The 21597-nt window shown below is 43.5% G+C and overlaps 2 protein-coding genes across 2 annotated transcripts; both read right to left on the bottom strand.

Moving 5' to 3' along the window:
* Positions 1 to 2241: 2241 nt before the first annotated feature.
* Positions 2242 to 4247, bottom strand: LOC114666118 (thrombomodulin-like). The gene has a single exon (XM_028820854.2). The coding sequence runs from the start codon at positions 4163 to 4165 to the stop codon at positions 2438 to 2440; it is 1728 nt and encodes a 575-aa protein (XP_028676687.1). The 5' UTR covers positions 4166 to 4247; the 3' UTR covers positions 2242 to 2437.
* A 14605-nt stretch (positions 4248 to 18852) lies between these two features.
* Positions 18853 to 21344, bottom strand: LOC114666201 (thrombomodulin-like). Its single transcript, XM_028820973.2, has one exon. It carries the CDS (start codon positions 21243 to 21245, stop codon positions 19533 to 19535), a length of 1713 nt encoding a protein of 570 aa, XP_028676806.2. The 5' UTR covers positions 21246 to 21344; the 3' UTR covers positions 18853 to 19532.
* Between the last annotated feature and the right edge of the window lie 253 nt (positions 21345 to 21597).

Genomic DNA, 21597 nt, shown 5'->3' on the forward strand with positions numbered 1-21597 from the left:
GCCAAGTAGAAACTATTCACTTGAAAAAAAGAACAAATATGGATGTGTACGTGATGTATTTTAGTTAATGTTAACATCAAATGATGTTATTTTCTGGTGCTACGTAGTTGTCGTTACATTGATACAGATCTCCTAAGTGTCACATTAACGCAATTGACTCCGAAACAAAACTTTAGATTTGTTTTATGTTTATTGCCCAATTTTTATAAAACTTTGCGGTTCGATTTATTTGCACTCACATGTTATTATCCTTATTTGTGTATCTTTCTTTAAAATGTGTGAATTCAATTATCTTAGTGTTTAAAACAATGAGTTCTGCTTGCTGCATTTTGTTTCTCTCTTTCTTTTAATCAGAGGAATAATCCGTCTCAGGGACTGCTGCCTTTGCTCGCTTGTTTTATGTCATTCTTGTTAACACTTTTTTTTACTGAAAGCTCGGCATGTCCACGTTCACTGCACACAGTTACATCAAGTGCGGCAAATAAACAAGTTCTGTTTACACGATTGTCCGACATTTGCATATTGAAAGATCGTTTGCATAAAGACACGCCCCTTCGGCGGCCCACTGTCTTTGCACAGCTGGACAGAAGCTTTTAATAAACGGATTTTTAACTGCACGGCGAGGATTTTCTATGCTTATGGAAGTTCATTATCTATCTATCTATAAAAAAAAATCATTAGATAGATAGATAGATAGATAGATAGATAGATAGATAGATAGATAGATAGATAGATAGATAGATAGATAGATAGGACTAATAAAGTATCTATCTAAGGGGAAATTCACATACTCCAGCAGCAGCATACTGATAAAGAAAATATTAAAGAGTGATAACAATACAGGTATACAGACAAACAATAACTTTGAATAATGTTAACGTTTACTGTGTAACTTTGCGCAGCCTTTATGACAAACTTTTCTTCTTTCTGAGTACAACACGTAGAATTACAAAGAAAACCAAGCATTTAAATCGTGGTAACCTCGCGCATTAATGCGAGAACCATTGGACTGTTTAATTTAAACTTACAGATGCTTTATTCTTTGTATTGGTGAACTTGTTTTCTCTTTATTTATTTAAAGAGCTTCTACAAAAAGCCAACATTTCCCGCTGAGAACCAATAAAGTTGTATCTAAATCAAATGCACGTGTCCTGTTTTTAACGGATCCGTTTAAATAGTTAGTATGAACATATTCAGTTATTACAAAATAATTCTTACAGGTTTGAGTAAATCAAATCACGTTGTAGCTGCACAACAACAGAAACTGACGTGTGTGTCTAAAACTGCAATAAACTGCTGCTTACAAATTAATTATGCTATTTAGAATAGAATAGAATAGAATAGAATGCCTTTTATTGTCACTATACACATGTACAATGAGATTAAAAGCAGCTCCTTCAGTGCAGACATATATGTAGAACACAACAAGTATATAAACAAATAATGCAAAATAATTGAGTAATTCCAATATTTGAATTATTATTATTAGTGTTGATAAGAGTAGCTTACATCGAACTGAAGAAGCAATGACGTAAAATGCCGTTAAAGACCCGTTTATGTGAACAGCGCACCTAAGACACAACCAGGAGTCCGTTTCTTGCAACAAAAGGTTGGGGCAATGGCATAAAAAATAAAATATAATAAAACGTCGATCGTTAAAGTGAAGTTTACAATACACAGTTTACAAAACCATTTCACATAATAAATCAAAAAGCATCAAACCGATTTGTCAGCTTCAAGGACGGAATCTCCGGGCTTGAAGAATTGAACACCTGCACAGAGCTGTGGAAATTCAAGTTATTATTTTTTATTTATTGTGAAATAATGATTTCTAATGTTGCAAACATAAAAGGTCCGTGACAATGTATCCGTGCTGATGAGTAACACTTTCACATTTTCTCTTTCACTAAACTTTCCCGTTAAAGCTTATCACGTTTAGGACTGGGCGGCACGGTGGCGCAGCGATATCTCTGCCGCCTCGTCCCGGGGCCGCCCTGTGTGGAGTTTGCATGCTCTTTAGGTCCAGGGCTCCCTCCCGGTGCTCCGGTTTCCTCCCACAGTCCAAAGACATGCAGGTCAGGTGGACTGGCGCCCCAGGGTGTGCGTTTCGTCCTGCGATGGACTGCCGCCCCGTCCTGGGTGATATGTTCCTGCCTTGCGACCGATGCTATCTGAGATTGGCTGCAGCACCCCAGGCCCAAGCCGAGACCCTAGTGTGGATTAAGCGAGTTATGACTCGGTAAAGTGTCATAAATTGTATTTCTCAAAAGGCACAAGTGTCGCGTTATAAATATTTAAGGATGCGTTTCACCGCCCAGTATTATGCCTACATTTGCACAGATATATAAAGGTGTCCATTTTCTTGTGTCTACCTGTAACTGCCATCGTTTTCAAAGAAAACAATCGATAAAGTTAGTACCGCATCAATAAGAGCGTGTCACGTGTGCGCCTTTAAATCTTTGCTCACAAGTGAATATTTCTTGACGCATTTGTCAGTGGTGACTTGCTGAAGCCCACCGTCCCGGTCCAGATCGGTGGTCTTGGACTCTGTCGCCGCGGCCGCCTGCCACTTTGCCCGCTGTCTGAACGCTCGGTACACACAGCACACTAAGATGACGATGGCGAGGACGCAGATGAGGACCCCAAGGAGCACCCCGGGTAACATCGCCGACGGCTCGATGACAGTGACGTTGGCAGTCGGGGTGACAGGTTCTACAGGAGTGACGCTCGTCACGTTGAACGGTGTGCACGAATAGCCGTCGTCTTGAAGCTCGTATCCGCCTTTACAGTGGCAGGTGTAACTTCCAAACGAATTGTCACACAGCTGCTCACAAAACGTGCCGCTGTCGCACTCGTCGATGTCCACGCAGACTTGATTGGTCCCCTCGTTGTCGAGCACGTACCCCTCTGGACAGTCACACGTGTCCTCGTTGTTCGGGTCGCATGTCGCCGTGCACATTTCGCTCTGACAGACCTCGTCACATTTGGTGGGTTCAAACTTATTTTGGCGAAACCCCTCGAGACAGTAGCAGTCGAAACTCCCCGGCGTGTTGGCGCACTCGTGTTCGCAAGGGGCCGCCTCGCACTCGTCTCGGTCTTCACACATCCCGTTCACCATTTCGAAGCCCGGTGGGCACCCCGCTCTCTTTACCACTTTGAGACTCGGCGTGTAGCCTTCGCACCTCCCGCTGACCATTCGGTACCCCGCTGGGCAGGCGCACTGAAAGCTGCCCGGCGTGTTGGCGCAGACCTGGCCGGCTTCGCAGACTCGGGCCAGTTGGCACTCATCCACGTCCAGGCATGTGGAGCCATCATCGCCCAGTCTGTAGCCCTCTCGACACGTGCAGAGGTAACGGTCCATCTGGGGTAGACACAGGTGCTCACAGGGGTGGTCCCTGCATGGATCTGGGGTCTCACATGTCACTTGGTTCTCCTCTAGCTGTAACCCTTCAGGACAGAAGCACTTCGCTTTAGTTCGCTCCATTTCGCACTTGTGGCTGCACCCTCCGTTTTCAGATTGGCAATCCCAGGGTCCGAGTGCCCACGTACCATCAATGCCGCAGTAGCGTTTGACACCCGAGGACGAGACAGTTGCTATGGTCCCAGGTGGCAGGCGAGTTGTTTCTGTCGTTTGAAAACCAAAAGGTGTGCGGTAGGTAAGCGAGATCCCCTTGAGCTCGGGGGCTTGGCAGGTTTCGTTAAAGTTATATTCGCAGAGAAACCCATCAGCCGCCTCCAGACAGGAACTTTCTTCCCACAGCTGACCGATAGAAATAGAAACACACCGCCGACCACATTCACTTGAGTCCTGCGCGCTCCACTGCGTGAAGTCCGTAGCTTCTTCTCCGGTTACCCATCGGTATCCACGTAGTGCTTTTGAAGGGTCGCTGCAGCGTCCAGCGGGCAGCTCAAGTCCAATCCACAAGCGACCCTGCAGGTTCTCTTTTAGGATGGAAATGATGTCGCTGTGTACCGTCGATCGGACTGTCATCAGGTGGCCCCCTCGACTTCTGCACACGTCGCTCGCCGTTTCAAAGTCTGCAGCGCCCCGGTGGATCGCGTAGCACTCGTCGAGATTACACAAGCCCGCTTTGGGAGGCTGCGCGGCGGCTTGTGAGGAGAAACCCGTTAAAGCGACAAACAGCGCCAGTAAGGCTCTGCGCATCTTTGATGACAGAAGAACAAACGAGAAGGAGAGAAAGGAGAAGGTCGAGCCACTTAAGAGGAGCTGCTGTCGCTGAGCGCTCGCGAGTCCGAGTGACCCGAGCTTTATAGAAGAGCTGCGGCTCAGCAGCGCCCGCGGAGGAAGGAAGTTGTTTGGACTGGGCGAAGGAGTCCAGATGAGCTGGGATTGAAGAAAGTGGAAATGAACCGCTAGGGGCAAACAGTACTCGCCAGCGGGACTCTTCTCGAGGTTGGGGAAACACCATCATCTTATTTTAGACACGAATGGCTGCGAGACTGGAATGAACTACTAACCTGTCCCGGTGTGGCAGCTCCGGAGTTTCAATTATGTAGACATAATTTGATCATTTAATGGAAACTGCTAACTTTACTTACAGAAAATGAGCGGGAGAACAATCCATCCAACCATCCATTTTCCAACCCGCTGAATCCGAACACAGGGTCACGGGGGTCTGCTGGAGCCAATCCCAGCCAACACAGGGCACAAGGCAGGAACCAATCCCGGGCAGGGTGCCAATCCACCACAGGACACACACAAACACACCCACACACCAAGCACACATTAGGGCCAATTTAGAATCGCCAATCCACCTAACCTGCATGACTTTGGACTGTGGGAGGAAACCGGAGCGCCCGGAGGAACAATGCATACTTTAAATGACTGTTTCTCAAGCACTTGCTCACGATCCATTCTTGGGTCTGCCGCCAGTGGATCGCGAGTTCCTATTCTTTATACTGGTAGCGCTCTTAGAAATGGAGGCGTCTCTGCAGAGCGATGCCGTAGAGCTCCATCAACATGAAGGTTCCAGAAGTAACTTGTATTTATTTAGATCGGTAACAGCATCCACACAGTAATTCAGTGTTTCTCAACCTTTTAAGTATTTGCCACCCGAGTTTTCATAACAGTTTTAATCGCGCTCCCCTACCGTTTTTTTGGAAACCCTAATAAAATGTATTCCTATATTTTTTGCCTGCGGTGGGCTGGCGCCCTGTCAGGGGTCTGTTTCCTGCCTTGCGCCCTGTGTTGGCTGGGATTGGCTCCAGCAGACCCTCGTGACCTTGTAGTTAGGATATAGCGGGTTGGATAATGGATGGATGAATGGATATTTTGTGCTGCCGATACACCGCTACAAGTTTAAAGTTTCCCTACGAATGGCGAAATTACGCCACATATGGCAACATTCGCGCCCTATTTTTGTTAGGGGGGCGCGCCCCACAGTTTGAGAACCGCAGCAGTAAATAATAATAAGGACACCTTCATGTATACAATAATGCAGGCTAAGTTCAGGTTTTCTGAATCTGTTAATGTCCTGCCTGGTACCCTAATATACATTAAGGATTTCAAGTTTTCTGCAGGAGGCTTTTCAAAGCACAAAGAAACAACTTCATATGCAGACAGCCCTTTCCAGAATAGAATGAGGTTTGGTTAAGCAGTACTTAAGGAACCACATAACCCAACAGAGAACCACCATTAAAGAACTGTGTGGCTCGCGAAGTGCGTCGGGTGGGCTAGGCGATCGGCATCACCCCCCACGATACATTTTCGCTGCCAGCAATTCACCCAGGAGGATAGGGGATACCCCCTTCCCGTATTCGAATCACTAAGGGGGACCCCACCCGCTCTGATGAAATGTCTTCGATCCCCCAAAAAATGGGGGACGACACGCTACATTAAAAAAGTTGAGCAGCAGCATTTCTTCAAAGCGTGACATACATGATACGAAATCGGTGATAAAGCGCGGCCGACTCATCGTTGACTTGCGCTGCGGTCAGCAGGTTATGACCATCAATGAACAGCCGAATGTGTTCTGCCCGAATTTACGCAAGCAGTTCAGTTAACGCGTTTGTGCAACACGTACAATGTTGTAAAGGGTCGTTTTATAAACTGTAATACATTTCGTTGTGTCTTGATATTTTTTTAACATCCCCGCACTTTGAATTCCTTCTATGTCCGCTTCCTCGAGCTTCGTCAGAGAGCCCATAATGAAAAGAGCGTAGGTGACGCGAAACGGGGCTGAACTGACCGATCCCTTCAAAGAAAGCGCACACTTTTTGACAGTTCCGTTTAAGCTCTGTTTATTAATTATCCCAATAATGTCGCGATTTTTCTCTTTTGCTTTCACATATTCTTCACACCAGAAGAAGAACAGGCCCTATAACGGTTCATTAAATCTGCAACCGGCCAATTGAGCCGCAAAATTGCGCAACTCTAACCTCACGCCTGACAAGTTCATGGAGGGTTCACAGGGTCAGTATTGCCACATGTAGAGTGAGCAGCGAAATTCTCATTTACATGAGCTAATTAACACCCAGCATAGCTCGGAATTCATTTTGCTCCTTCTTATAATAATACCTTTTATTTATACAAGGCGCCTTTCAGAGAACAATAAATAAAGACACAATTATAAATAACTTAAAACATCAGAAAATCTAAACATTAAAACCAAACAAATATATATATATATATTTTATATTATATTATATTGCGGAGTGGCTGTCCCCTTATATTCCAGTCACAATCTCACATATTGCAACATCTAAGAATAAAAGATCTGGCGAGGTGGCCTGCTGCTGTTATGCACCGTATATCTGAATAGCCAGACTAATATACTGTGGACTTTTTTTTTTTTAACTCTTAAAAATCTCTTTTCTTAAATTCGGCTTTTTCATACCTTCATTTTAGCAACGTTTCCGATTATATGCATTAAATTCAGAAATGATTCGGAACCCTTCTATTACTGCACACTTTATTATGCCATACATTTAATTTTAAACTGATACATTTGCCATTATGGCCCATACATATTTTCCAAATTCACTTACCGGTACTTCTTGTGGTATAATAAGCCAGAGCTGATCCTTGGAGACCCAAGCCCAGGTGGGATGCCCTTCAGTCACAGGGCACTCTCTCATTCACTGGCACCTTGGTCAGTGTACAGGGAACCATCTGTGGACATCCTTTTGACAGACAGACATGTTTTGTAAATTACTTTGTTCTTAAAATTTTTTTTTAAGTCCTTGTATTACCTGACTGGCACTTCTAGGGTTCATAGGCAGCTGAAGCCAACCCGGACGTCATTTTAGACACAAAGCAGGAACGGAGTCCCGTATGGATGTCAGTCCATCTCTGGGCACACTCTCACACTGGCACCTTTCAGATAATTAAATTAACATCAGCTCGACAGATTCATGCACTGGAGTTGAGGTGTCTTACATACATGAGCTGTTTGCGCATTTAATAATGTAATGGCTCTCTAGTGTTTCTAATTTTCATCCTTTTAAGCAGCAGACGTAAGGGCTGTAGAGCCACAGCACCCCAGTTATTAATAAAAATTTAGTTCTAATCACTAATCATGGCACCATAGAGTGCCAACGTCTTTTATGTTGATGAGGACATGCAAGTAAGAATTTCACTGCAGTCTATCCACTATGTCTTCCTCTTATATAGTGCCTTTCATGTATCTCTTCATATTATATAGTGCCTTTCATGTTTATCTATCTGTGTGTTTTCTCAGTCTAATTAAACTAAGGACCTTTAAACTATCGCACTGTTTGAAAAGTGTGATTTGTTCTCTTCAGCTAACATGGGGACAACTACCCTTAGTAGAGGAGTTTGAGTATCTCGAGATCTTGTGCACGAGTGATGGAGAAAGTGGACGTGATCTGCAGTACTGCATGGTGGCAAAATGGCCACACAGCCTAAAGACAAAGCTCTCAGTTTACTGGTGGATCGTCATCCAGGTTTTCGACTCTGGTCATGATCAAAAAAAAAATGAGATTACAAGGACAAGCGGCAGAAATGATGTTCCTTTGTGTGCTGCCACTCCATTGCTGCAGGCGAGAACATCGGTGGTCAGGGAGAGCTTCAGAGTGGAAATCATTGCTTTCTCTGGATGGAGAGGATCAAACTGAGGAGGTTTGGGTGTGTTGTGTGGATGACCCCCCCAACACCAACCCTGTGCGACTTCTCTGGCAGTCTCTCTGGGCTCATCCCACTGTGTGAAGACCCCGATGCAGACCCAGGGCGCGCTGGAGGGATTCTGGCTCGAGAATGCCTGGGAATTTCTCAGGAATCTGTAGCTGGGGACAGAGAAGTCTGGGCTGACCTGCTTGGCCTGCTGCCACCGTGACCCTCATCTGGAAAAGCAGTTTGAGAAATGAGAGGAGATGAAGGAAAGGGGGGGGGGGGGGGGTCTTCATCACTAAGACCCTTACAGATATCTCTAATTTACATTTTGATTGGTCAAAGACACATAGTAGAGCCGTCACATATGAATTCTAAATAGATCTCAAAATCACAATTTGAAGTTTCAGACTCCAATTAGGACTCGCCAAAGGCAGGAGTTGGATGTTCAATGTGGGCAGAGGGCAGGCGTCAGGATTTGGGAATTCAACCCGACTGTTAACAGGCAGCGCAGTTTCTAAAAATTCACAATCTCTGTTCTCGGTTTGCTTTCTATAGATGAACCTTATAATAAAATAAAACTGAAAGAGAATCAATACAATCACTAAAACACGAGGAGCCTAAAGACGGGCCATCCAACTCAGTCTGTTTTCTACCATTTTTGAAGCACACGAAGGCCGCGGTCCAAAGTCAAACTTGTGCTGATCTGTCAGGTCGAGTTTGTGCATTTTATTGGCGTCTTTATTTATTTATTTATTTTTTTAAATACTGAGTTTGCCTCACAGATGCCAGCTTGGACTTGCCCAGGTAGATCTTACAAAGGCTTACACAGACAACAGAGGCTTGTTTAGCGCTGTTTGGAGCTTAAGCTTAAGCAATTCTCCATTTTCCCAGAATTTCACAAAGCAACATTGCATTGTGGGGGCTTCAGTCGTCTGTCCAGCAGAAGATCTTGTCTGCACTTACATGGCAGCGTTGGCTCTGCAGGGTAAACCGGCACTCAGAGTGACAGGCTGCCTTCTCGTCAGGAAACCCCAGGAGTTACTGGGCAGTGTCAGCACTTCACCTTTCATGTCCTAAATTGAGGAAAAAAGCCACACCTGCAATCAGTCCGGGAGCACAACCTCCAATTGTAGGGGCGGAAATCAGAGTCACCACAGACTATCAGCGTGAGAAGCCAAAACTGGACTGGGACCATCTTTGTTGGCAGAGACCACTGAGGGAGCCTTTAAGGTAGCGTGGTACTTGGTGTCTTTAATTATGTGAAAAAATAAAATAAAAGAGTAGGAAGATAATCATCATCATCATCATCAGGACTGCCACACTGTTCAGAACAGCTGAATTGGGTTAAACAGGACATTAAGTGCAATTTAGATTATTATTATTATTCAACAGTGGACTGGCATCCTGCCCTGAGCCATTTCCTACCTTGTGCCCAGTGTTGTCAGGATTGGCCTCAGCCCCTCAATGATCCTGAATTGAATTAAGCAGAATATTAAGTAGGATTTGAATTGTTATCTAATCATCATCGTCATTTCTGATGGACTGGCAACCTGTCCTGAGCTCTTTTCCTGCCTTGTGCCCAGTATAACTAGACAATTTAATTATTATTATTATTATTATTAAACTAATAATAATAATAATAATAATAATAATAACCCCTGATGGAGTGGCACCCTGGCCTGAGCTGTTTTCTGCCCCATGCACAGTGCTGTTAAGATAGGTTCCTGCCACTCCATGACACTTATTTGGATTAAATGGGATTTAGATTGTGTAGTAGTAGTAATAATAATAATCACAAATAGAGTGGCACCCTACCCTAAGCCATTTCCTGCCTTATGCCCAGTGCATCAAGCATAGGCTCCATCCCCCTCTTTGATTACCCCCCCCCCCCCCCCGTTTGATTAAATACGATATTAAATTTAGATTGTGCAATAATAGTAATAATAAGGTTATGGGAAAAAAGGTCAGTGTAGCAAAAAAATTAAATAAATAAACTGGCACCCTGCCCTGGAGCTTTTTCCTCCCTTGTGCTCAGTGCTGTCAGGATAGGCTCCATCCCCTGACATTACTAACATTTGATTAAATAGGATATTGACTGCAATTTAGAATTTTTACAATAACAAATATTAATCATCATCATCACCCTGTTCTCTGCCATTTACATCCTTGCAACCAACACTACCAAAATATACTCCGGCCCATCTATGATATGGAGTGTTTTAAGCAGTTTATGTTATAATAATTATAATCAGGACTGGCGGCACCATTAATAGGGCGCAGATCACAGGGGTTGGGGGGGCACCCAGCCGCACGGGTTAGCTTCCGAACAGTCGGTTGGCGCACTAATAAGGCGCAATATAACGTAGCACCGGCACTGATTATAATCATCATCATGATAATGAATGTATTACAATTCTCATTATTCCAGCTGAACCTATGAAAGTATTAGCCCAAAAGTTTTATTCCTCCGTTTTTCAAACTTGCTTACTCCAAAGAATTTCACTTTGTTATCTAATGATACAATTTTATGCAACAAAAATATAAAACGTGTGACGAATTAGCACCCATACTCGGACACAAACGGAACTTTAATGATTTCTGCTTACCATCGGATCGTCACAACATCGTGAGACTGTGGTGAGCAACTCTCGAGTGGGAATGGAGATCGTCGCTTCTTTCGGTACACATTACCTTAGGCAGTCGAGTGTTGGCCCATTTGATAGTCTAAATTAAACGAATTGGTTCGGGAAATCGATGGATGCTTTCTAGTAAAGAAGCTCATCTCGTAATCGTCGTTCAATCAGAAAGAAAGAAAGAAAGAGCAAGTCATCACTTTAAATGCAATGCACTTCGTCCTGCTTCAACCCAGCTGAACGCGATTCCCTTACACACGAAGCTGAAATTGTGCGTTCGTCGGCTTAACAGTCGTCGATTGGACTGTTTGGTGAGGCACGACTGTCGTCTATAGGCGAGATGCAGAACTGCAACAGAACCGATGATGTTACAGTATATATCAGTATAAGTGACCATTTCAGTTCAGCTATTATTGTCTGATTGTGGGTTGACACCTAGTGATATGATTGGTAATGCCTTGCACATTTTGTTAGTTGTTCAATAAAGACAAGAAAGAAAAAAGCACGCGCTGTTTGCTTGTCCGTTCTTATTAAAGGAAAAAACGGCTACAATAGTGTACTGCATTACAAATACATGACAGATAAGATCGGCCGAAACGTTCACAGGATGAACGAGGAAGGTCTGCAGACGAGTACTTTGGGACTTTATTAACGCACGATTACTCTTTCACTTTTACTTCATTAGAATATGCAGTCTACTTGAATTACACGTCTGATGTTTTCACTTGCGCTCTTCGCTCCAGGATTGGCTCCTGCCTAGCGCTCCTTGAAGCGAAGATAGGCTCCGTCTCCCACCTCCAAACCTGCATTAATTGAGTCGGATAATGTTATCATTTCATTTTCGTAAATGACGTTTAGGACATTTCGGCCCAAATAAACACATCTTTTATTTCAGTATTAGGAAACCAGGACCCTGTCCTTTGGCGAAAGAACACAAAGTAGGAACAAGTCCGGGATGAGGCGACAGTCTGCATGGCACATTCATGCATTAGAGTCACACTTGGGGAAAATTAGACTACTATATAACCGGCCCTTGGCGTCTTAAGGGTTACATAAGTTATTACGAGGGAATTCTACAACAACTACTACTAAGAAAAGAAGAAGAACCTATAGGGGAAAAGACGTACTGAGACGAGAAAAGCATGCAACGTCCAAGACACACTGACGGTTCCCTGGAGCTGTACGGTCAAGCACCCACCTACACTCAGGCTATTATTAATGCAATGTATTTTTTATTACTACACGCTTTATAAAATACATTTGAATAGATGCTGCACTGGAAAGATTAACACTGAGCACAAGGTAGGTAGATAGATAGATAGATAGATAGATAGATAGATAGATAGATAGATAGATAGATAGATAGATAGATAGATACTTTATTAATCCCAAGGGGAAATTCACAGGTAGACTATTTGGTGCTAACCTGACGCCCCCTGGTTTTCTTTCCAGTGTAAGTTGTTTCCTTCTAAATGAGTCTCTTAATTGTTCCCTGTACAATAATATAATTATTATCATCAACAACAACAAAATCATCATTAATGTTATCATCATCATCATCATCACTATCATCAATTTTATTATTATTTACACCACTGTGTCCGGACCTCCGAGAGACGCGCTCCTCAGGTGGCGGCGGACTATCTGAGAGAGAGAAGGCGCAGCCGGTTGTTGGGGGGGGCTGAAGGAGCGCACTTGTTGCGCGCCTTTCGTCTGCTAAAGCCCACCGGCTGACAGACGAAGCCACAGGCGGTCTTTGGAGCTCACTGTGTACAGTAGAGTGCACGCCGAGTGGGCGGAGTTAGCGAAGTGAGAGGTGCCGGTGTGACGCGCATGAGCAGACAGAAAGACAAAGCCTCTGGGAGCGCGAGGCGCCATTGAACACCTGGATAACGGACGCAGGTGGGGGCGCGTTGAAGAAAGCACGAAGGTCATCTGCAGGGCCGGCGATTGGCATTAGGATGGCTAATTCCGTCTCACGCGTCTCCGTGCAGTACTCTGGAAGAAGATCAAACCGAACGCACTTCTCCAATTTAACATACAAGTATACTTTTGCTTCGCTGTATTTAAGAGATAAAATTAGAACGTTCGTCTTTAACAAATACAGTGGTGGCAGATGTTTATAAAGTCACTTTTTTCTTCCAGTCGGTAAGAAACTTATTTTTTAGATTTTTCTCATCTATGTACTCCATTGCAATCGTCTCGATTGAAACTCATCAGCCAACCTTTTTTAAGACAGCGAACATGACCTAAGCACGCCTGGATGCGCAAATAGCTTTAGTGGACAAAAAGAGAAAACAATAAAATAAATAAGAACTTGAAATGGTTACTCCCAGACTACATAGTAGTTTCAAACCCTAATTATTTTCCCAGAAAGGGGTGATTTTATCAGCTGGCGAATCGTGTTATGTGCATGTAACATTGCTTTTTTTAACGGAGAATGTGCTTATTACCATTCATGTAATCTACGAGTGATGCAAACGGATATTCAAATTTCTTTGGAGAAAAAGGACAAGCGGGGGTTCCTCGGGTTCCCCTTTAGGTCCGACATATTTAGAGATCGCCTTAGAAGAGCGGAAGTCCGAGCGAAGTGACGGTTTATACGGCATACCGAATACCGGCGAGTACCGACCCCCCCCCCCCCCCCCCCCCCCCTACAGCCACAATGTTTACCGTTAAACGTCTTATTCATGAACACGACACCCTGACCGTTATAAAACGGCTAGAAACGAGAGGGGCAAGGAGAGCTCATGGAAAAGAAACAGAAAGAAGGCACCATGGAAGCAGCGGTCTTTGGAATGTGAACACTTCACAAGGACAGGACCACCAGACTGACAAACAGTACCACCGATTGTTGACGTAAGAAGGTTATAAGAAACAGAAATTAAAATGTAATCTGGACATATCAGATAAATAATTATTTATACCAACATATTCAAGATTTTCGTAATTTATAACCACTGAGCCACCATGAATGGATTTCACAAAACTCCATCCATTCAGTTTCCAAATCCGCTTATCCCGAGTAGGCTCGCGGGGAAGCAGGGAACCAAAGCAGGTACCAGGCGCAGGATATGAGAGGCAAGTCCATTGCAATGTGAACAATGGCACAAGCATCTCCAAAATTTTCCTAATTGGCATGGCCTTGGACTGCAGGAGGGAAATCCACACAGACAATGACAGAACACGTAGACACCCCATGAAGAAAGCACAGGGGCAGTAAACCTGCAGTCGTCATGCCGCAAGGCAGCAATACAATACAATACAATACAGTTTATTTTTGTATTGCCCAAAATCACACAGGAAGTGCCGCAATGGGCTTTAACAGGCCCTGCCTCTTGACAGCCCCCCAGCCTTGACTCTCTAAGTGCCCACCTTAACAAAACTGTTTAACATAACTATGAAAAAAGGGTTACAATGATTCTGTTTATTAAACAATTAAATATATTAACCATAAGATAATATCTCCAACAGAAAATCAACAGCAATATATTTTCATAGTGCCCCTTCCGTTATTTGATAATTTAAACATTTAAAAATCAGTGTCAGTTAGCGCCACACCGGCTCTCCTCCAGGTATCCTGTACTGTGCCTTTGTGATTACAAGGAGACTCCGTCCTGCCGTTTGAAAGGTCTGAGGAGTCACCGACACTTCACGGAAATAATGAAGGATTTTAAAGACTCCGAGCTCTCTACTTGAGAGAAAACGAAAGCTTCCCGAAAAAATAAACGAGCGCCACAAATGTGCTTGCGTCCAACTGATTGGTCAGTTAATCTCATGTTTGAAACGTTTGTCACTTTAGTGTTTATTTTTCTCTTTTGTTAGTCAACACTATAAATAAAAATAAATAAATAAAACAATAATAATAATAATAATAAAGAAAGGGTTAAAAAAATTGAGGCAACTATGGTGCTAACTTTATTTGGGTAAATTTACCCCCATGTCTTAATAATGTGAATTGTGAATTTCCCATTGGGATTAATAAAGTATCTATCTATCTATCTATCTATCTATCTATCTATCTATCTATCTATCTATCTATCTATCTATCTATCTATCTATCTATCTATCTATCTATCTATCTATCTATCTATCTATCTATCTATCTATCTAATAAGTAAAGAAAACCAAAATAAAATGTGTAAAACACATCCAAATAATTCAGGTAAAGCCTACCTAACATTTCAAGTTTAGCTTGTTAAAGTCACAAACATAAATCAAAGACTTCTTCTTTCATAGCTATTTCCATATTTTATATATATATATATATATTTATAACATTATATTATATATATATAGTATATATATATATATATATATATATATATATATATATATACGTATATTTATTTTTGGTTTGAGTAGAGGTGCGATTTTTATGGTGTGATGCCTTTCCTGACACCAACCCTCCCCATTTATCCAATCAAGGACTACTGCATTGTATTTAATATTTTTTACTTTTGTATCATATGCTAAATTATTCTGTGATATCAGGTAACACTTATTTCCAACAATTTTCTAAGTAATCATTTCAGCTTTATTTAGGACTGCATGTTACCATCCATTATCTGAACCCACTTTCCCAGGGTGACTGGAGCCTATCCCAGCATGCACTGGGCACAGGCAGGGACGACACCAGGACGGGGTGCCAGCTCATCACAAGGTAAACCCACACAGACACAGACACACACAAAAGGAGCCCATTTAGCACCGTCAGTCCACCTAACCTGCATGTCTTTGAGAAGAAGCCCAACATGCAAACTTCACGCAGAATGCACTGTCACACCAACCCTCATTATAGGCAGCAGTTGCCACCGCTGAACCACCAGAGACACCCATCTGGAAAGGCAAGAAATAATTAAAAGATTTTGTTTACACAAAATATTCAGGTAAATATACTGTAGCTACAGATGAGGTGGCATGGTGATGTAGTGGTAGTGCTGCTACCTCAAAGTAAAGGGGCCGAGTCCCAATCCTACAGTCCAACGTGGCACTGGTTGGGAGGACTGGTGAGGCCTGATTTGTGTTTTTTCCACCCTGTTATCAGCTGGCACTGTGTCTTCTGTTGTTCCTGCCTCTGCTCTCTGCTTGTTGAGATAGGCCGCTGTCCAAGATTCTTGGGTATTGAAAATGAAAGGTTCTACCATAACGTTTCAAGTTCTTAAATAGAGATGAAATAATCCATCCATCCATTTTCCAACCTGCTGAATCCGAACACAGGGTCATGGGGGTCTACTGGAGGCAATCCCAGCCAACACAGGGCACAAGGCAGGAACCAATCCCGGGCAAGGTGCCAACCCACCGCAGGAGATGAAATAATTACCTACAAAATGAACGCTGATTAGAAGTAAACGGTTTCCTTCCCGTCGATGGACTGTCAATCAGGGCTGATGAGTTCCATCTGTTCATGCTGCTTGTCTCCATAGCTGGGGGTTTGTTTCATGGGTACCACGTCACAGACATACATGTGGGGTCTAAACCACCTTCAGGCTCCTGGTGGTTACCAGCTATCTCCACTTGGAGGCACTGCTGAGCACTTGCTGTGGAGAGGCCAATTACAGGCCTACTCACTTGGCTCTCTCTTCACAATTCTGCCAATGCAGCAGCACAAGCCAGCAGGGGTGAGCGGTGACACTCAGACACTACACCAACACACTAGAAACAAGTCACACAGCTATTGCCACCATCAAAACCAATCAACACACACCCAGCGGATGCGTCAACACTTACAGTATGACAAGAATGACCCAAACCAACTGCCTATAAGACCTGAGCAGGTGGGCTATCATCAGACCCCAGAATGGCCACCACCTTCTATATAAAAGCACCAGGTTGGTCAGTCAGACCAGTGTCCATGCAAAATGGGCAGCCAGAGAACTGAGCAACAACTGCAAGAGCGTCCACTGCATGAGGCCACGTGATGCCAGATCTGAATGGAGGGGACACCAGTGGTATGGAAACAGTATGGCAGCCAGGAGGACCCACAATGTACAACCACATTCATCTGGGAGGCTGGCGTGTCCAGTTGAGTGAATGACAAGAAGAAGAAGATCTTATTGTAATTTAGCATGTGATACAAAAGTAAAAACTTAGTAAATATAATTCTGTAGTCTTGATCTGATATAATTTTGCAGCTTTAACTTGCTTAATTTGCAATATTAAATCTCCTTTACCTAATATATTTGGATGTATTTAATACACTAAATTTTTTCACTCATTTAAACAGGGGGTTTAATTTGTCGAGGGTGCAAATTGTTGCCTCAATTTTTTTTTACGTTTAAACCATCAACCTTATTTTTTACAGTGTCAATCAATCAATCCCAGGACTTTAAAAACAGTAATTCTGTTTCAATTGAAATGTGCGGAGAAATGGATTTGTACAGAATATGCTGTCCATGAAAACGAACATTCACAGCTTAATTATCTGTTATCAGTAGTCCAAAAATTATCCACTTGAATGAAAGGATAAGTGTCTGTGTATCTTTGTATCTGTGTTTCCCCCCAGTTGCTATATCGCTGTCATTCTAACAGATGGCGCATCACAAACATTTGTGGAAATAAAATGAATTGCATTTGTCATTTCAAAAGATGGCACATCAAACATTATCACAGCTTTTACAAGTTCCATAATAAATGGCATATAACAGCGACATATACATTGCATTTGCTATTCCAACAGATGGCGCATCACAAGCATTCATATTGCTTTTCCAGTACCACTCATGGCAGTTGGCTAAACATGGATTCAGTTAAATGATTAAGTCCACCCATAATCCACAGACGTCATGCCCCATTCTGACTGCTGTTAGTGACTGCAGCAACTGTATGGGCAATACGCCTGGTTACTCATGGTTAGGATTAGTGTTGTGGGAGAGGGATCAGACTCAAATAATGACAACTGCTGAATACATGAAATGACATAAACGTGCATTTTTCACCATTTGTGTGAAAGTCCTGTCTATCCTACCTAGTGTGGATCTGGGCACATGACATTAATGAATTACAATTACATTCAATGTTTAAACCCCAACCAGGTTTTTGGAAGGCCCCATTCTGCATGCTACAGAGAAAAAGAGAGGCGTAGGGGTGCATTTGTGATTCCAACAGACGACCCATCACAATCATTTGAAACATAAAATGCATTACCACAAATGTTTGGGATGCGCCATGTGTGGGAATGACAAATGCAATGCATTTTATTTCTACTTGAATTACAAAATACATTCAAATAGGTGGTGTACTGCAAAGGTTAACTGTGAGGTCTACATGGATTATTTAGATTTCAACCGTTCTTAGATGGGTAGCACAGCTAGTTTAGCATACAAATCTAACCTTTATTTACATTATGAAATTATACACACACACACACACACACACACACACACACATATATATATATATATATATATATATATATATATATATATATATATATATATATATATATATATATATATATATATATATATATATATATATATATATATATACACACACACACACACACACATATATACGTATTTATATACACATACATACCATACGTACACACACACACGTGTATGGGTATGAATGTATATGTGTGTGTGCGTGCGTATATTCTATTTTTATAAATATATTTTTATTATAGGTGTTTGAGCAGTGTTGATACAAAGTCCTTGTGCAATTTTAAATAATCACACCATCAAGTCTATGGATGATAAAATGAATCTCTAAAAAGGGTTAGTGAAAGATTGCATTCCATTTTCTCTCAGATGCACTGGCGTAGCGGGTGAGGAGGCGGTCTGCCCGGGCGGCACTTTTTAATAAACTTTAGTAGTGGACTTCTTAGACTTTTTTGACAATTTTGTTTGCCTGATCTAATGTGTGTAATCTATGTCAAAATGACACCGTTTTAAATGTTTCAAAGCTGTTACAAATACACATTTTGTAGTTATATTTTACAAATCTTCACCCTTCAATCTCATTATTAATATTTTATTATTCTCTCAGTCTCGAGATGAAGCGAACAAAAGAGAGAGGTGCTGGGAAAAAAGGCGAGGGAAGAAAAAGAATGACGGGGCATTATGTAAAAACTCCGATCGTGATTGGTAATTAAAAATACAGTTGCAATTTTCGTCGTTTTTCATTATGTACATATATTTTTTTTTTATTTTGAAAGTGTGTGTGCAGGTGGCTGGCAAACTCAAAGACCACACCGGGCGACGAAAACTGCAGCTACGCCACTGCCCGCAGATGTTCTGTTGAGATCGTTCATTATCAACATGCACGTCCACCTTCATCAAGCAGCTAGTGATGTCATTCCAAAGTTCTACCAATACGTTTGTGCAGCTGATTTTCACCCCTCATCTCACCAGCTCTGTACAGTAGTTTTCAGTTCATCTGCAGATCGCACTTACACCGCACAGTCTTTATGTGTCCCCGTCAGAGTTCGGTTCCTCTCTTCCAGTCCATCTGTCAGGGAATTTTTCCTTCAAAAACCGCCTAACACAGAGAGCTGGACTAATGAACACAAGTAATAATTCATACATTATGTTATAGTTAATAAGCTCTTACAATATTGTGATCAAACTACGATCATTTACATGAATCACGCTTCACAATGGTTTTCGTGCATACAACTGAAGTTAAGAAGATTCAACACCACACAAGGACTTTTAACTGACCCTGCATATAAATATAAATAAATCAAATCTCTAGAAACATAGGAGCAGATTCTCCATCAGAAACGTACGTTTCAAAGTGGCATCGTTTTCAAAGAAAACACTGGAGCCCGCTGGCGCCCGCAGACGCATTCCCCTGGCGTGTCACGTATACGCCTTTAAGTCGTTTGTAATAAACGAGTATTTCCTGACGTATTTCTCGGTGGTGACTTGCTGAAGCCCGTAGTCCCCGTCCAAACCGGCGATCTTACAATCCGTCGCCATGTCCCACTTAGCCCGCTGTCTGAACTCCCGGTGCACAACGCAGAACCCCAAGATGACGGTGACGAGGACACCGATGAGGATCCCAAGGAGTGCCCCGGCTGATATCACCGACTCCTCAGTGACGGTGATGTTAGTAGTCGGAGTCACCGAGTCTTCGGTGAACGGAGTGATGCTTGTTAATCCGGAGCCATCTTCTGTGTCTGGTACTTCTGTGCATGTATAGTTGTCAGCTTCTAGTTTGTATCCATCTTCACAGTAACAGGTGTAACTTCCAAATGAATTCTTACACAGCTGCTGACAAAACATTTCCATGTCGCATTCATCAATGTCAATGCAGACGTTAGTGTCCTCCTCCATATGGAGTATGTATCCTTCTGGACATTCACATACGTCCCTGTTATTCGGATCACACATCGCTTCACACGTCTCTTCTTCACAGACGCTGTAACATGTCGTTTTATCATATTCATTTAGGCGAAACCCTTCAAAGCAGGAACACTCAAACCCCCCATGCGTATTCGTGCAGTGGTGTTCACACGGGGTGGACTCGCACTCGTCTGTGTCTTCACACTCACCGTCGACCATTTCAAACCCAGATGGGCAGACACAGGTAAAGCTCCCCGGCGTGTTGACGCAGAGCTGGTCGGATTTGCAGGCTCGCTCCTGTTTGCATTCATCCACGTCCACGCATGTCAAGCCATCCTGGTCCAAGTCGTAGCCCCCTCGGCACAGGCAGCTGTAACTGTCCTTCTGAGGGACACACACTTGCGCACAGTGGTGGCTCCTGCATGGATCGGGCGCCTCACATGTCACTTGGTTCTTCTCTAACTGTAGTCCTTCAGGGCAGATGCACTTCCCATTACCCCCCTCCATGTCACACGTGTGGCTGCATCCGCCGTTTTCATGTTGGCAGTCCCAGGGACCAGGCTTCCACTCATTAATGTCACAGTACAGTTTGTATCCAGCTGGTGACATGATTGCTACTGTTCCAGGTGGCAGGTGAGCTGTGTCGGTCGCCTGAAAACCTAAAGGTGTGTGGTAGGTAAACGAGAATCCCTCCATCTCAGGGGCCTGGCAGGTTTCATTAAAGTTGTACTCACAGAGAAACCCATCAGCCGCCTCCAGACATGAACTTTCTTCCCATAGCTGATCTTTGGAGACGGAGACACACCGCCGACCACATTCTGACGAGTTCTGCGCTCTCCATTCCGTGAAGTCCGTAGTTTCCTCTCCGGTTACCCACCGGTACCCATGTAGTTCTTTTGAGGGGTCGCTACAGCGTCCAGCGGGCAGCTCAAGTCCAATCCAGAAGCGACCCTGCAGGTTGTCGTTTAGGATTGAAATGATGTCTCTCTGCACCGTCGATCGGACTGTCATCAGGTGGCCCCCTTTAGCGCCGCACACGCCGCTCGCCGTGTCGAAGTCTGCCGCCCCCTGGCGTATCGTGTAGCAGTCACTGAGCATACACAAGCCTGCTGTGGACGACTCGCTGGCGGCTTGTAACGTGAACATCGGAATGGCGACAAGCACTACGGCTAAGGCTCTGCACATCTTCGGTGACAGAAGGAGAAAGTCGAACCCCACAGCCGACATCTGCACTTTAACGAAATCAAAGCTGTCGTGGTTTTGTGCTGGCGACTTCAAGCGACCCGAGCTTTTATATACAAGTGCCCCGGTCCGCCAGCACAAAGGGAAGGAAGTTGTTTCTGGGTTGGGCGAAAGGCTCGAGATTAGCTTTGGTTGGCAGCCAGCAAAGGAAAATAAAAACTGAATTCCTGGAGGGGAAACAAAAAAATTGTGCCTCCATGGGGGACCTCACCCAAAGCGCCATAGCCATGTCTGTGGAGACGCGCCTCCTCCAAGAGGATGAACACATTCCACATCTGAATGGATTGGGTGGCGTTATGGAGACTGAAATGAGAGATACGGGGGTCACTAGACAGCA

This window comes from Erpetoichthys calabaricus, chromosome 15, assembly GCF_900747795.2.
Source record: "Erpetoichthys calabaricus chromosome 15, fErpCal1.3, whole genome shotgun sequence".
NCBI classification, from domain to species: Eukaryota; Metazoa; Chordata; class Cladistia; order Polypteriformes; family Polypteridae; genus Erpetoichthys; species Erpetoichthys calabaricus.

Bases quoted from the DNA above. Each gene is read 5' to 3' on its own strand.
- LOC114666118 (XM_028820854.2), bottom strand. From the start codon at position 4,165: ATGCGCAGAGCCTTACTGGCGCTGTTTGTCGCTTTAACGGGTTTCTCC.
- LOC114666201 (XM_028820973.2), bottom strand. From the start codon at position 21,245: ATGTCGGCTGTGGGGTTCGACTTTCTCCTTCTGTCACCGAAGATGTGC.